The sequence below is a fragment of the Nothoprocta perdicaria genome, unplaced genomic scaffold (genome assembly GCF_003342845.1).
Source record: "Nothoprocta perdicaria isolate Ctin4 unplaced genomic scaffold, notPer1 scaffold_16, whole genome shotgun sequence".
NCBI classification, from domain to species: domain Eukaryota; kingdom Metazoa; phylum Chordata; class Aves; order Tinamiformes; family Tinamidae; genus Nothoprocta; species Nothoprocta perdicaria.
Window position 1 is genome coordinate 386,978 of NW_020454760.1, and position 17,641 is coordinate 404,618.

A 17,641-nucleotide genomic window follows, 5' to 3' on the forward strand; every position below is an offset into this window, starting at 1 on the left:
CAGTCATGTAGCACTTCATCAATCACAAAGCTTAAACTATTAAAGATGGAAACTGTTGCATTTTACATAAAAGGTTGTGATGCAAGTGAAAGTAGAATATAATATTACCCCCTTTTACACAGTGTTTTTTTTGTTATAATCCCCACAAAAGAATTTCCACAAGCTGTTGTCCTAATATGATCCAGCACCACATCCTCCACTCTGCTCTTGTCTAAGTAGCTACTGTTTTCAACACAAAAGACAGTCCTGAGTACAGAACTGAATTTAAAACATCTGCATATTTTTAAAATACAAAACTCAACAGGTTTAACAATGTATAAAAGAGGAAGTTAGGAGTAAAAAGGGACATGAAAGAAGTGTCATCCAACTCAGCACTTCTGCCTCCCAATCTATAATTCAACTGTATGCAAAGAGATTCCATATTCTGTTAAGAAATACATAAAGATTTCTAAGGTCTGCCCCTCTGCATGCTAAAATGACAGATATGAGGTGTAAGACTAGGTTTGCCAGGTTAAACAAGGCTATTAAAACAGCATACCCAACTTTACTGGCACTAAAATGAAACAGTGGTGCCAAAGATTCTAAAAGAAAGAAATATTAAGTAATATTGCACCCTTGACATTGACATAAGTTTATTATTACTCCATGCCAATCTATGTTGATCCAATTCCTCTAAATGCATGCTGTTCCAGCGCAGGGCCTCCCTTAGACCTGCCAATTAGACTGAACAGTATGGTGCTTTTCTAAATTTTGACAAATACTACATCGAAAACCCTGCATAAAAGGAAAGCGCGTTACTAGCTCATTATCTGGCCCATTACCTTCTTCTGCAACACGCTGCCTTAGGCTTGTCCCCCTGCCATCCCATGAGAGTCACCACATCTCTTCTTGACTCTCAGCCTTGGTAGGGAGCCCTCAACACAACCGCTTCTATCCTCCAAGCCAAACAACTGCCCAGAAGGAAGACACAACTCCAGCTTGGAACAAAAGCTAAAATAAGTGGCTATTCACATATTTTCATATTCAAAGTGAATAAAAATACACCAATATGGAATTWGTCCTTGAACAGGGAAAAAAAAATGGAGACAAGAATTATACTACAGTCTAGAAGTACATAATGCCTAGGGAGAACTTAGGAAGAAAAACAAGAACAGCTCTTTGTACTCCTTTTTAGTCCCTTTAAAAGGAGTTTCAAGACAGTAATGTAACAATTGTTGCAATGGYCTTAAAAAGAAGAAGTCTGTAAAGATAGGGCAGTCCACTAGAGGGACCAAAAAAAACATTTCATCTCTTCTGTATCACGCAAAAATGATCCATATCACTTTCCACTCCCTGAAACTGGCACCTGGATGTGCATGATGAGGACAAATCGATTGCTAAATGTTCAGCACAGAAACAGCTGGCTGCCACGATCTGAAGTGAAATCATTAGTGAAGCAGTAGTAGTGGCTAAAAGACTAAAAGGAAACAATGACCACGAAACAGAAAAATGCAAGTTGCATTTGCAGTTCTACAAAAAGAACGATAAAAGCATAACTAAATTCACATAAAAGATAAAATTATTACAATACACAGTAAATATTAGTTGCAACAAAATGCATTCTCTTATGCAGTTGCTGCAAAAAACTTGTTAAAGATGAAGAGAGATCTTCAGTGAATTTTATTCTTAAATGGGGATTTTTAAAATTTTTATTCAATTTATTTAATTGACTAAAATTTATTATATATAGTATATTTATTGTTATTTATTTTATACTTATATATTATTAAAAATTTATAAATATAATTATTTATTTGATTATAATTTTTGAATTTTGTTCTTAGAAAGGGGATCATCTCTGCTGCCAAGGATGCAAGGATGCTCAAGGAGTTTAATCATGAGAGCCCAAGACACAATCTGCAATTAGCTAGAAAATAAGAGATCACTTTCCAGTTCCATTAAAAAGTCTGTTTTTCCTTGTCAACAACAAAATTTTCTGGGAAGCATCCTTGATGGTATCATACTTTAATTTTTTTTAAAAAATAGGAGAGACCAAAGYAGGACAATATTTCGCTTCAGTTATCTATATAAATCATCATTTACTCCTAAATGTATTGGAAGCGAGGCACAACCAAAACAATGATCCAAAACTTAAACTGTGACCAGATGGTCTTATAAAAACAAGATCTCTAAAGACGGTATTATTTTATTAAAAATAAAGTAATGATATAATGATGACCTGATGTTGTTATTTTTGGCATATTGACATCTAAATTTTATGGTAATGGGTTTATTAAAAATACTTCTGGTAAGCAAATCTATACATAACCGACATGATGTATATGAATTATTTTTCTTACTTTTAAAGCAAGTAATCAATGAGGCTCATACTTTTCATAGCAGAAAGCATGAGAATTCAGGATAAAAAAAAAGTCAAAAAAAAATCAAGTGCTATTTCAAATCCTAAGCAATCAATTCAGTACTACCTCTCACTTTGCACTTAGTTCTTGGCATGAGCTACGTATTACATTGTATATTAGAGCTCTAGACTATAATATGTGCTTACATTAAGATTCAGTTGAAAATGACAGTACAGCTTCAAGTGACTGTTTTTATGAATTCAGGCACATAAGAGGTGACTAGGCAGCCATGCCAGGCAGTAATGACACCTTTGTGCTAACCTATATCAATGCAATCTTGATCACTGAATCCACATTCTACCTACTGAACCATTTCCTCAAGATCTAAATAGAAGACCAACTGTAAGTTGTTGATTTGCTTCTTAAAACACAAAAAAAATAAGAAAAGATACATTATTTTCTTCAAAATTCCCAAATCATAGCCAAAATTAGTTAACATTTACTCAAGGTAAATAAAAGGTTAAAAAAAAAAATTTTGCTTTCTACTGGAATAGTCTGTTTTTGATTGCCTATATATCTCCACGGGAAAAGTAGTGAAATATATTTGATTCCATGAATTTTTCTCCTTTTTTCTGTCTGTTCACAACTACTTCTATATACATTAAAGACTGATACACACAACACACAGAGTACATACCTGTTAGCACAAACACTTCTTGTGGGTGTGAGGATAATATGGAGTATGCAAACTTAGAACTACTCTGTCGGGAACCCATGCAGATCTACCTTCCCAGGAAAGGTTCTCCCTGCTCCTGAGCAGGTCTCCAAGTGGAAACTATGATGTTTGATTAAAATCAATCTCACTAACAGAGAAAATGAAGTTGGCTAAATTTGTGAAAGTCTAGAAATAAGGCTAACAAGACCTAGAGAAAGTACCTGCATTCCTATATCATTAGATTATTTTACATAGGGAAAGTAGACATTTGACTTAATTAAGTCCTTCCACTACAAGGTCCTTCAAAGGTTCACGTAAAGCAAACAAACAAAACCAAAAAAGCACCTTGACTACTATACACTGACTCCGTATACTTTTTTAAAAAGTTATACATAGAAATATTCTCTTTACAGGTGTTGCAGAAGTTTTGTAATACATTCTTTCATCAGTGATTTTACCTTTTTCTGAAGGACATTAATTTTCCGTTCTTTTACTTCCAACATATCTTTCATATCTCGAATCTCTCCAGCCAGGGTTCCTTTTTCTTCTGTGAGGTCTTGAAGTTGTTTTGTTTTTTTATTGAGAAAAGTTTCTTTTTCTTCCAATCGTAATCTCAAGGCATCAACCTAGAGTAAATAAAACAAACAAATTTTGGTCTTAGTAAAGATGAATAGCACATTTTATTTATTTTCTCTCACTCATATTTTTGTTGATTAATTTTTTTTTTAATGGACATTTTCCAGGAACTTTTTTCCCTGCTTTGAGAGGTTCATCTCCTTTTTAAATTATAAAAAAAATGAAAACACTTTTAGCCCTGAAGTATTAATAGAAAGAGTTAGAAAGAGTCAAAACTTGATTATAACTTGAATATAAGTCAAAACTTGAAATAGAAAGTCAAAACTTAAAATATATTAAACCAACCCTAACCTGATATATTCATAAATGATTAAACCAAAATCATCCTGACTAACATATAATTCACAAAAAATAGCACTCTATATGCTGTATCTTACTATTAAAGCCATGAAGTGCACAACTAGATGTTACAGTCACCACACAGATGGACACAGGCCAGTAAATTGGAATTGAACTATTTAGCAAAGATGACCCTTGCTATTTCCCCCTTTGCTGTGTTCCATTTTTCTCCAGCATGCATCTTTTAAGTTCTTTAACTTAAACACTTAACCTTATAATTTCTATAGTGAGCACCAGRTTCTGTCATAAAAGAGGGGATATTTCCAAGAGCCTAAGCAGAAGCATCTTCTCCATCATTCTAAGTAAAGAAATACCTAACCGAGTCCCTATACATTACAGAACTGCCTTTCCTCTTTAGAAAATAAACCCTCCAAAATCCCCTCCAAAGCAAATCACAGCAAGCATTTTGAGTATGCAGAAAGCATATGCACCTTATCCTCTTACCTTTTCTTCTTATTCCTTGCTATATAAACGCTCAGTAATGCATTTTCACTGTTCTCTTARCACAATTTCAACAGTTCTCCAATTATTGTCACAAAAACAGTTGGTGTTTTTCTGAAGAAAATCTGTAAGTCACCTGATATTGGTGACTATTTCTATATAGGTGTCCATAGCTTTACTGCTAATTGTAATTAAACGTTTGGGTACTTGTAAAAGTTTGGAAGTAAGAAGAAAAACCAGCTGATTCTCCTCCATTACCAATAAATGGTTGGGGGGAAAAGCACCAGCCACCTTCAAGGACAGTAGCAAAATCAGCATCATCAGAAAAAAACAAATGCATTTGGTGAAACAAGGAACAAAGCAGCAAAAGGGAAAATGAAAATGACAGGGTACTTGTTCAAAGAACTGGACAAGCAGGAATTGGCTCTTTGAAGATTGTGTTCAAGAAACTGGAAGGTAAGAATGATATGAAAAGACAGAGGGCCTCAGCAGTAGAGAAAGATACACAATTCCAGGAAGAAACACACCCAAAAAAAAAAAAAGTCATGAAGGAGGAAGAAACAAAGAGCAAGATGATAAAGCACAAATTATTCAAGCCAATTAAACCCTTCTACCTCACAGATGCAGTTCCTACTCAACCCAGAGTAATAAATAAGTCTGAATGAAAAATGTGTTAGCCTCACCAACACCAAAGAGGAAGAAGTCAATGTCACACAGAGTGCTAAGACAACCTTCAAGAACTTCTAACATACTATTGCCACTCTTGGCAGTTTCTGAAAGATCCTCAGCAGGGTGTGGTGTTTTTTTTTTTTTTTTTTTTTAATATAGCTTCCTCAAATTAAAATATAATAATGTAATTCCATCCCAGTAAAGCAGATGCTTAAGTGCTCTTATAACGATGTGTTGGTGAAGTGGAAGTGAAACCTTGAGATGAAATTGCAACAGAAACTACAGCTGGAAAATGAAATCTTGTAACCTTTACAACTGCTGTCGTTCATATAGTGTAGAATCCTCCTATACAGTACAGAATAAAAGGAGAAGCAGGAACCAACATAACAATTGTTTAAAAAAAAAAAACCCCACTTTGCAAGTTGCAACTTATGTATATTTTTCCCTTCAATGACCACTTCAACTAGATCATCCCTGCATGCACATACCTTTCAGAAATGCAGTTACAAATGAATTGCTGAGCAGCACACCAGCAACAGAGCTTAAACCATATGTAGGGAAAACTGGGGTAAAAAACAGCTTTCATCATGTATGTTTTTAAATACTAAAAGAGAATTTTTGAGTAAACCTCATTATTGAAAACAAATTTCTAAATAACATGACCACTCTAAAAATGTCATCATGAAAGAACAGCAAAGTTTAATGATATGCAGATCATGCAATTTGGTCCACTCATTTAAGCCCTTTCAAAAGCTCTTATCAAAAATTTGCACTTTTAAGCACCACAAGAGAACAAACTCAAGCCCCTGTTAGTGCTGAAATTCCCAAAGCCAAGCCTGGGTTACAGAAATCAGAGTTTATTCTTATTGAAATATTTCAGTTTTCCAGAAGGCTGGTTAACAAATTATAACTCACAGTCCAGGAGAGGATATACTAAAAATACTGTTAAACACCTTTTACCACAGTTGCACTTTCTGCCCAGAGAAAGAAAGGCACAATCTAGCACAGACAGGTCTGTGTGAGAATAGAGAAATTCAGCAAAGGAATCAGCCCTTAGAACGACATTATCACATCACTCCAGGTACAGAACTATGATTAAAAGCACCACAGCCATTTGTTATTCCAAAGCCAGGTCTCCTTGAACAGCGACCGTCTGTCTGATACTGTATTCCTCCACTGCTCTGAAACCAGGAGGTGTTCACCTTAAGTGGATCCACACAGGCTTGTTTTGGYTGCAGGTACGCCATTGAGGAGACAAGGCTGAGATGGAAAATATATGATGTGGCAACCTAAAATAACTCTCCATCTAGCAGGGAGTGAGCTGCAGGAAGTCAGGCAAGTGAGAAATTTTAGATTCACTAATCCAAATTTCAAACATAAAAATGACAGAAAATGAAGAAGTAGGGTTTAAAGTTGACATTACCTGAAAATTCACAAAGCTCATTCATAATAAAAGCTAGAAGGAAGTAACTTAAAGAACATGAATGTTAGTTTAGCATTTTTAAATAGTGCAGTTCAGGCAGTCGGAAAATGCACTGTGTGTTAAGCAATCTCTTTACTAGTTGATCAGAACATTATTAAAATACAAAACAATCAGCAAAATCTGATTTATTTTTATTTATATTCTGAGTTTTGTAACGCTAAATTTATTCTGAGTACAAGTCTCTGCAATGTCATTTTAAAATTTGGTTTGGGACCAATTTAGATGATCTATTGAATCTCAAAATGCATGTTCTTCCTGGTCTTAAAATGGCTCACTGCTTTTCTATACACTGGAAAAAAGATTTACACTCCTAAGGATTTATTTTTAAGATTTTACAATGTTAAAGTAAAAAGGTCTTGCAGCTGGTGTGCAGTATGCAGTGCAAAATCCAATGATTTAACTTTTGGAAAAGGGTAGAAGCAAGAAAACTTTCAAGCCTTTCTAAAAAACAAGATGTCATCTGATACTCATCAGCAGATCTTCTTTGCACTTATTTACTTAYTTGCTGCCATAATTAATGGCATAAGTAATCCCTTAAGTCAAATCACAAAAATCTCTACCGGGCCCTTAAAAGCAGCAACAGAGAAGCTGGTCATTCCACGATAGCAAGAGCTCCAGAAGCATTTTGCATCATTAAGGCAGGAAGTCCAATTCAAGTTCTGTTTGGCTGAACTCATCTGAGCGGCAGCTTGAGGCAATGGTCTTTTCTTCTCTATCAATCCTTCTCCTATCCCCACCCTAGCAACCAAGCAAGCAATTCTCTTCCTCATAAATTTCTTTCCACCACTCCTTCCACTACTAGTCAACTCTCCTACTCAGTAACTGGAAACAACTCTTCCCAAAAGTGGCCTAAAAATCCATGGAAGAAAAACAATGAGGATGACCAAGTGACTTATATGGTATCTCTACTGTCTGAGTAGATACAATCTCCTCCAAGAAGGACACATTCATCATCATACCCCACACTCACTATTTGCAATTTTGACACTTCCATAGCATTTTACAAGATCTCTTGCAAGCCACAGCAAATCCAGTGTTAGCCTTAGGAAGCTAAACTTTATCTCCCAGCCCTTTCTCAGCTCAGCAAGCGATTGATCTACTGTTCCAGCTGGAGTCYGCGTTAGGAGGAAATTCATCGCTTGCTGATGGTGAAATGGAAATGTTTCTCAAATATGGTGAGACCCATCAGCTGGGATACTAACAAAGTCTAGGAGCAGTACATAAAAGAGAGTATCTGATGACAGCAGTACCTTATGCTTTGCATGTGTGAAGACACCTAGGCTGTAAAATTTTCTGTAACTTCCCATGCCTTAGTCTGAAGCACAGAGATTCAAAACAATCTTTGAAAAATATGTATTCTGCTACTTTTTAATCAAAGAAAGTTTTGGTATTCTTTTTTTTCCCCTCTTTTGGAGTTTCTCTTTTTTTTTCTCTCTCTTTTTTAATCTTTGTACATAAACTTTTTATTTTTACTTTAGCATCAACCAGTGGTCAGATTTCCTGACAGTGCTACAGCAAAGCACTCTGACCCCAAAAGGTCACCTACATGATGGAGCCTAGGCACGGAGATAAAATAGGCACGGAGATAGAATAGGCACATCATTCGCCAGCAGCGTGTGCACCAAGGGGCCCTTCTGCAACCAGCACCCAATGTGAGTGCTCACAGAACGGCAGAGCTCTGAGCACCTCCCATTTGGAAGGCTGAATAGGCGGCTCATACCGTGTGTGGTCTTAGGTGAACAGATTTATTTTCTATTCACAGGAATGCACTGTGGAGGTTTACAAGAACACTGCTTATGCCAGTCATTTTCCGCTTCTCTACGTGCTTGTTTCTGCCTCCAGTAATCATGAACCAAGACTTTTACACTTCTCATAATGTGAAGCCAAACTACCTCAGTCTGAACTACATGCAACCTTTTACTATACCGATCTGCTTGGTGCTAAGCATGCATGACATCATTTCATAGGTCAAACCTGAACCTCCAGATGGTGTAAAACCRTAAAGCTGTTAAGTCAGCTCCTCATCTTGTGGAAGACAAGGAGCAAAATAAGCTCCTTATGTCTTGTGTAAAGCCAAGATGGATTTGCCAATATTATAAATTATCTTTATGTTCCCCAAAAATGGTGCAATGAAATATCCTATCTTCAAAACAAGGAACAACAAAGAATTCTACATGCAGCATGCCAGTGCACTGTGAGAAATGCCTGCCATTTTGTTATTGCTCCTTTTATGCCTACTGCACTTATATGGGTCATTTTAGAGTATCATATACATATTTTTAATCTATTAAAGAATAAGAATTGCTGGTGCACAAAACCTCACTCTTTGGCTTTTCACTCAACACTGTAATTTTAAGAGTCTTTATTTTTTCCTAAGCTTTGGCAGCCCATAGAGTAGTTAAACTTGGCAATCTAAAGAACACTAACATTTTCTACAAAAATAAGGCAAAAGCAGATTTGATATCTGTCCAAGTAAATTGCTTTTTAATTTTGTCTAACTGATTTTTCCTCAGCAACTACTTATTTCAACTATTTAATACAATAAACTCTGCCACTTGCTCTGGAAATATACAACACTTCGTATAACTTCAGCATTCGCTTATACTTCAGAAAGAAAGGAAAAGTTCATGTAAGCAACAAAAATTGCCAAATTCAAAGTCAAACTTTATTAATCTTCATGTCATCACTCGCCACTCATGACCAGCTCCAGTCATGACGTCTAGTTCTTGAAGTCCCTTACTGTTAACCATTTAACTTATATGCCATGTGACATATATCATATTTATGAAAGCATTCTTAATGGTATGGAGCTCTGTGAGGAAGTAAAATGTGAAGAAGCACTACTGTGTTTCACTGGTAAGAGTTATTTACCACCATAAACAAACGTATTTGCTAAACCAAATGTTTGGTGAAAATCTTTCTACAGTACAGAATTATAAGGGAAAGCAAAAAGGGCATACCCTTACTACACTTTCATCCCAGATTGAAGCTTTAGCAAGTAAACTAGCTCTTCCCTTAATTAGAGAAAAACTCCACTTACAACCATTGCTTTAATGATAACCTTACCACTCCCATCACTCTGGATATTGATTTCTATTATTTGAATTTTAATTCAAATAATTATGTTAATATACAGTTGATATTATAACAGGTTTCATGTATTTCAAAGGACAATCTATCTTATCATTCTCCACTTACTACTTCTGTATTTCAGAACTGACAAAAGGGGAGACTTTTAAAGCAGATACACACATCCTATTCTAATATGAAAGGGATTGAGCAAAATCTGAGCATGGTGTGTAAAATGTTGGCTGTTCAAAGCAAGGAAAAAAAATAAAACATTTCCTCATAGAATCACCAACACAAACTCTTTCAATCATTCTGAACAAGGAAGGGTGAATTTCTTGACAGCATAATAGATTAAATGCATTTATTTATTTAATGAAAGCACATTAGTGTTATACACGCAGCTCTCAGCCTACCTTGCAACAGCCAACCTGCCACCTCCTCCACTAATGAGTCCTGATTGCCCTGTCATTCTTTTTTTCTCTAGTCCAGGTTATGCTCTCCTTTAAAAGAGAGAAGTGGCAACTCCGAGTGGTCAAACTACACAAGAAAAGGTCTTAGCTGAAATGGAGACAGCAGCCAACGTAAAAGAGGTTCTCACAGGCAGTTTGAAACCAATGCTTACTGCAACACTATAMGCTACAAAAAGCCCTTACCACGTGTGGCCCATCAATGCAGCCAATTGCCTAACAGCTGTTTTCTTCTAACCTGTATCTTTGCTTACTTCTATCATTAAAATTAGGTAGTTTAAATGACTAGTCCAAAGTTCAGAATTTAATATTCAGAACCATTCCAGCAAGTTTTGGAAAACTCATGGGAATTGTAACTCTCATGCTAATACTTAAAAGTTTTGTTAATAAAACTTCCAACACTAACCTTACCTCATTGAACTTACCTCACTGATTTTTATGCTCACTATAAAACTATAGCTGGCATAATATTTTTGAATTACTGCAGAAGGATGTAAGTCATTCCAGAGTCAATGTTATTTAGCAACATAATGACAGTTATAAATTCAAAATACTTAAAACCAATTTTCAAAACTATCAATCTTGGTAGCTTTAAACTTTAAAAAATTGTCTCCAATAACATTCAAATTTTATTATTCTTAAATAGATTAATAGAAACTGAGTTAAAGTGTCACAAYGTTCCTTTTCAAGTCATGCCAATACATTTAATTGCTTCGTGAATAAATTGTGTACAATTCCAAAATAATATAAAAACATTAGTAAATATCCATTAGCCTTATATATGCTAAAWATAAGTCAGTTCTTACATGACCTCTTTTTCCAGTTTTATTTTTTCTTAATATTTGCTGTCAGTGATTTCAACATTCAAACACAGGAGCTGCCTGCAGGCCGAGGTGAGAATCTGCTAAAACTGAAGGGGAGCGCTGTATCCTTGACCTCTCTCAATTCCACAYGTGTTTCAAGGGAAGAATATCATGATTCACCCTGTTCTGGGACTTGAAGGCTAGTTTATGTCTCCTGCCTGTTTATCCTACATCAGCAGGTCCAGCTGGATTCAGCCTGAATACAGTCTTATCTCCAGACATATCTACAGCCAGCTGGTAAAAACACAGTGACATAAGACAGCTTGGGCAATATTATTCATTTATTTATAAGAACAGAATCAACAGAGGAGAAGATTAAAACAATGACCTATAAGTAAACAAATACTGTTTACTTGAAATATAACTCGGTGCTTTGCTATATGAAGTATATGTCCTTTCAGTATCTGCATCTCTTCTGCCTCTACTTCTCCAGAGACCAAGTTATAGTCTATTTTCTTGCATATCCCTCTAAGAGGGATTAAGCTTTTGCTAAAAGTTGGGAATGAAGCAAGCCTGACTCCAGAACCAACTTTGGCAACAATAACCTCTCAATAGCATTGACCTCTGTATTGTTTGAGTACCAGCATCTGAAGTGCAACAGCTCAGGTTAGTTCCATCACTTTCCCACCCCAAACAACTGCTACTTCCAGCTTCTCTGGTGCCTGCCTGGCCCTTCCAAAGCTCTTCTAATATGAGAGCCACTCTGTCATTGACCATTTATTGCTATTTTAAATAGAAACTATGTTTAGGGCTTTTTGAGATTTAATCTTTTTCTTTTTTCTTTTTTAATAGTTGGCCTCAATTGACTGCCAGACCAGTCAGCGGCTCTAAACTTTCTTTATGATTGGGAACTGCATCAGTGCACAGCAAAGGCTCCCTAGGAGGTTAAGAGATAACAGTAAATATCTAAYATCTCAGACCCTTGGGTTTGAGTTGTACATGATCAGGAAATAGATATAGCACAAATGCACCATGCAGTTGATCTGTGCATGCACAAAAAGCCAGATCATTTATAACATGCTRATCTTGCTACATAAGCTTAGATAAAGTGCACCTCACGCATTAACTTACTGAAGAACTGTTGTACAATAATGCATGTAGCAATTGTCCAGTCCATGAACAGTAGGTTTGATGCAAATTTTTGATGTTTGATGTTCTCTAAATTGGAATTATAAATATAGGATGCATGAGAAAAATTCAGAGATCATCTAGGTTCCCTGAGCTACTGGGTGTTAGCTGAGTCCTGGTGACTAATCATATACATGCTGTTAGCATGCTACAAGCATGAAACAAAACATTACTTCTAGCATCAATTAAGTTCTAACAACCTCAGCTTCTTACCAGCAGGGCAGGATTTTGCTTAGACCAAGAGAAGAATGACTGTGAGAAATATTTGCATATATATATATATAAAAATACATATATGGCAAGATATTCACCTGATCTGGTAGGTGGTACAGACCTAATAGAGTAGCACTTTACACTAAAAATGGTCAAAAGGCAAAAGGGATGTGGAACAAAGTACATGGCATCAAGTCATAATGTTCTGAACYTGTCACCTAAGTTGCCAGTTCTCATTTTGACTAGTTTGGAAACTTGTCCATAATAAAAGACCTTGAAGAAAAAAATATATATATATACACACACACACACACACTCAAAGATCAGTAACTCTGAAATAGTTGACATTCACCCAGTATTTACAGATTTCAACATGATTGTTAGTATACAATCTCCCCTACTAAAAACCTAAAATTTAAAAACSTAAGTTCCAGAACAAATAGTTTCTTTCAAAACGATTAAGAGTCTGAATAATAACATACATCCCAACTGCAATTTTCAGCACTACTCTAATTCATTCAACACTAATTGTTTAGTGTACAATTATTAATTGTAACCCTCGTGCCAGGAATATCTTTTTCTCCCTCTCACAACATGTCTTGCTTGCATTCTGTCCACAGGAGAGAAATACTCAAGTTCTATCCTCTTCATTTCTTTGACCAGCTTCACAGTCATAACCTTTGCTGCCCATGCAATTTTGGGGGTGTGCATTTTCTTGTGGTSCAGAGCCAGCAGAATATCCTGCCCGACAGCTGTTTTTAAAATTCAGTTGTCTTTTATGKCATGCAGCTGATTTTGGGTAATAAACATAGCAATGATTCAGTTGGTAACAGTAAACAAATTAATTATTATAAGTGCTAAACGTATTCCTGGAGGAAAAATTACACACTGAATGTGCAACTAGAAACTGTAAAAATAGACTGCACTGTCRTATTGGGTACAGAGCCATGCACCTTCATCCCAGCAGACTAGGCTGAACCATGTAGGTGTATCAGAACCTCACAGACCTCACATCAGAGACACCTGGCATAATRAGGGTGAGAAACCAAAGTCGATCTCTGGTTTGCTATGGTTCTATACAGTAATGAAGTGGCACACACATGCTCTGAACACGTCAGGACAAGCCTAACACTGCCTAGAGCCTCAGTGCATAGATGCTGTGGGTGAGCTGGGATTGTGTACAATCCCCTTCCACAAAGCCAGGATGGAGGTCATAGGATACTCCAACATCTTAAGGCTGGACTTCCAGCTCTAGTATAAAACTTACTGGATATAACAGCATCCTACACACTTTCAAAAATGAAAGTAACCATAAAAGCTGTTTGATCTTCAGAATTCCAAGATTTCCTTGCTGCCAGAAACAATATATTTCATTATCAGTTMTAAAGATTGTGATAAAACTGACTCAAATTAACAAATACTTTTAATATTTTGCTGYTGAACTTTAATTTCAATAAACAAGAAACAACATCGAAAACAAATTTCTATGAGACTAAAATAAGATACACKGCAAAAATACTCTGTCTTTTGCTGGCTGCCCAGTTGATCATTTCCCTTTTCTGTGAATCTCCCCAGTCCTGTGCAATTTTAATACCTAGTTTAAGTATCAGCTACATTTAAGGATAGATTGAAGGATAATAAAACCCACCCAAGAATCAGCTAGATGATACAGCCAAACTGAAACATATGAAATAAAGCATCTGCATGGAGAAAACTTTTAAAGATGGACAAAAAGGCAGACAAAAAGACAGTTCCATTTTTAAAAGGGAAGAAAGGAKAAAAATATTCTATGGATTTATATTTTCCATGTAACAAAATCCAAATTGTCTGCACACTCARCTGCAATATCTGAATAAATCTAAATGACCAAATAACTTATATGGTGTAAGAGTTACATCTCTGACTGATGTGTCTATCTGCTAAATAAGTACATTATCTGAGGTTGTTTAAAAACACACTCATTGCTAAGGAACAAAAATTTACAGCTGAGCAAACATAACTGAAGGGAACTGTCACTAGTTTACAACAAGGATAAGCACAGAGGAGCAGTTGTCTCAGATGACCCCTGAAAATGAAACCCCTATATGAAGATATATTTGAACCCTTTTTTAGTATCTTCTCTTATGACAATTTTCCTGATCATTCTACCACTTCTCCTCTGCCCTCCTCCCATCCTGAATTAATTTTTGTTGAATCTGGATGACCAAAACTATGAACTGCATTCCAGATGCGATCTCACAGGGTACATTAAAACCTCCTTTTTCTCCAACAGAAAATCTCTCTCTCCTGATACATCCAAGATCAGACTTTCCAGAGCCACATTTTACATGTGACTAATAGCAACCTTCTGAGTAATCCAGTTGTACCACCTCTACATCAATCTTAGCAACCTTCTGAGTAATCCAGTTGTACCACCTCTACATCAATCTTTACATTACAGGGGAAGTTCTAGTTTTCAGTTCTCAAAAGCAAAACTCTGCATTTTGTACTACTACATCTCATCCATTACTATCACTCCAGAATTCAAGATCATTCAGTTCTCCTCACTAGTGGTTTCAATATGTGCATCTGCATGAGATTTTATATGTATGTGTCCAAACTCTGGCAAGCTATACTTTGAAAATATTAAATAAGACTCTCTTTAGTACCAGGTTTTGATAGSTTTCAGTAACAACCTCTCCCAAGCTGATTCTTCTCCTTTGACACTACCTACACTTTCTGCCTGTTACCTGGTACTTACTCAATTCTACAATTCTTACACTGATCTCCCTCTTCTCTCACTTTATTTCCAACACAATAATGCATCTAAAGCAGTACATTGTTCCTATCAAAGATACTTCTTTGACCCAATTTAATTATCTCAACTGAAAAGGACACACAGAAATTCTCTGAATAGCTGCTAAATAAAATGATTTTTCACACAAGAGAAAACTTTTCACAGGAAATTCAAAGGGATCTGCTCAGATGAATAAATTATCACTGTAGTTCCTCTTTTATTATTTCTTTTAAGTATAATCTCCAACCCAGGGATGKAAATGATGTAATTCTGTTTGGACTCTTATACTAGTAACAAAGGGAGAATCTTTGAGTTACAACTATGGATTTACTAGTTATGGAAACGAATCCCCAAGTATGAAAATTCATTCCCCAACCTCTGACATCAACATGGGAACTTATAAATCTTATTTTAGAACATTTTATAAATAAATAAATAAAGCAAGTATCATTTCTCATCTGTTTTTCTTTTCCTGGAAAGCATTCTGCAAGTAATCTTTTTTGCAGACATAGTTTATTCTGTACATGGGTGAAATCCTGCTCCCTTTTCCAATCTCCCCAAAAGACTGGGAAAATAAAGATACTTTTCAAGTAACAGGACAATGTCAGCACACAGAAGCAATCTTAATATAAAGTCTAGAAGAGACTAACTACAAAGAGTTCTGCACTATCCAAATCTAATTACATTTATCAATACATATTCTCTCACAATCAAATACTCTCTCCATTAGAAGAAAATAAAACCTTTCCAACCCAAAATAAGCTAAGGAGGACATCCTCAAGAGCTGCTAGCATTTCTCTCTGTAGTCATCATAGATGACATCTAGTAGCTTTTGGCAAATAATCTCATGTAGTGACATGTRTTTTACATAGTTCAGCTAAATAGCAAAATGGAAAGCATTTGGAGCTTAAAGATTTGTTTTTGAGAATTTAGTTTCTCTGTAACTTCTCCTGAAAGAAGTAAAAAATAACAAGGAAAAAGAAGAGAGAAAAGAGAGCTAGTAGTTAGAGATTTTAATTTTATTATTGTTCTATTGTTATTATCCTGTTCTATTATTACAATTCTAGATAGATTTGCCATGAGTTTGCATTACAAAAGCTCATGTGCCAGACACATAGGTGCAATAGTCTCTTTTGATACACAAACCTAAAATAAATACTTTTCTTAGTATAWCATTAAATCTAGAACGGAAGTCACCTTTGGCATTTTCCTCTTGCATATGTTATACCCTCAATGATACCTCTGTATTTGCTTGCTGTCTGTAAGCTTGCACAGACACACCTAACCACTCCTGTAACTGGAACTTTGCAAACACTTCTATTATTGATGTAAGAAGAAATACAACCCACATTCATCACTGTACTAGCTTGCAAGCTCTAACTGAGAGTAAAGAAAAGTAAAGCTTGAGCCGCTGGATGATATATAGAGATGCTACTTTTAATTTTAAAAAGAACAGATCTGAGAAGCTCAAGGTGTCTTTTCATAGTATTAAAGAAAATAGTTCCCCCATTTTCCTTTGATTATATGTATACGTTATTCCAAGGTCAATTTTTTTCTTCCCCGCCCCCCCCACATGGCCTAAACTTTTCTCCTTCTATTTTGGCCAAAATTTATTTCCGCATAACTTCAGGATTTCTCTTTCAGCAATGTCACTGTGCAGCAAGTGAGACAATTGTACATTCATGAAAAGTTCTAGTTTTTCACTTCTAGTTTTTAACAGTAGATGCCCTATTATGCCACTATAACAAGTATCTTTGAACTGTTTAACTTACTAAAACAGTTAAAAGCAAAATTACCCTAACCCTAAATATGTAATTCATAGAGCAGCATATTTTCTTTAATTAATTTTCTCAAAGTTTACAATATCTGTACTAATTCTCTGTAACTAGATATGTTCTGGATCCATTCTCAGAGAATCTGTGTAGAATAAACATTTGAAACATCTTAAAGACTAACTAAAACCATCCTTCTACTATGCTGCAAGGCAAATGATTTTTAGATGTTTTGCATTTTTATGCTAAATAGCGCAGCTGCAATTGATAAAAAGCAATCAAGCTAATTTAAGTCAATCATGTCCAGGAGGTTCTCATCACTTGCATAAAAATGCTCTCACACTCATTTTAAGGCTTTACCACAGCAAGCAGTTTCCCCAACTCCCCCTCTAGATTTTGGTACCTTATAGTTCAAACTACCTCTCATGAAGCAAAGAAAAGGAAATATAAATCTTAGGAAGAACTTTACAATAGAAAGCAGACRTGTATGTTGCATTCAAAGGAAGCTTAGGTAGATAGCAACAATGTAAAACAATGAGTATTTATCACCATAAAGGAGCTCTGTGCCTTCATCAACTAAAAGGCCTCTGCTCAAAGGTAAACTTTTAGCACTCAAAAGRCACAACTGTTACCTTGTAATGCATAATCTGGATTGCATTAGTGGGATCATTACATATGTTCCAAATTTATTATTTTGATTTATCAGTATGGCACATCATAGCTGCCAGCCT

At 35.7% G+C, this 17,641-nt stretch overlaps 1 protein-coding gene across 1 annotated transcript in view; it reads right to left on the reverse strand.

Annotated features, from left to right (window-relative positions):
- ERC2 (ELKS/RAB6-interacting/CAST family member 2) overlaps positions 1-17,641 on the reverse strand; it is a 278,502-nt gene that overhangs the window by 168,171 nt on the left and 92,690 nt on the right. Inside the window, exon 7 of the mRNA XM_026035392.1 lies at positions 3,513-3,680. Coding sequence (XP_025891177.1) covers positions 3,513-3,680 — 168 coding nt within the window. The remainder of the gene's footprint in view (positions 1-3,512; positions 3,681-17,641) is intronic.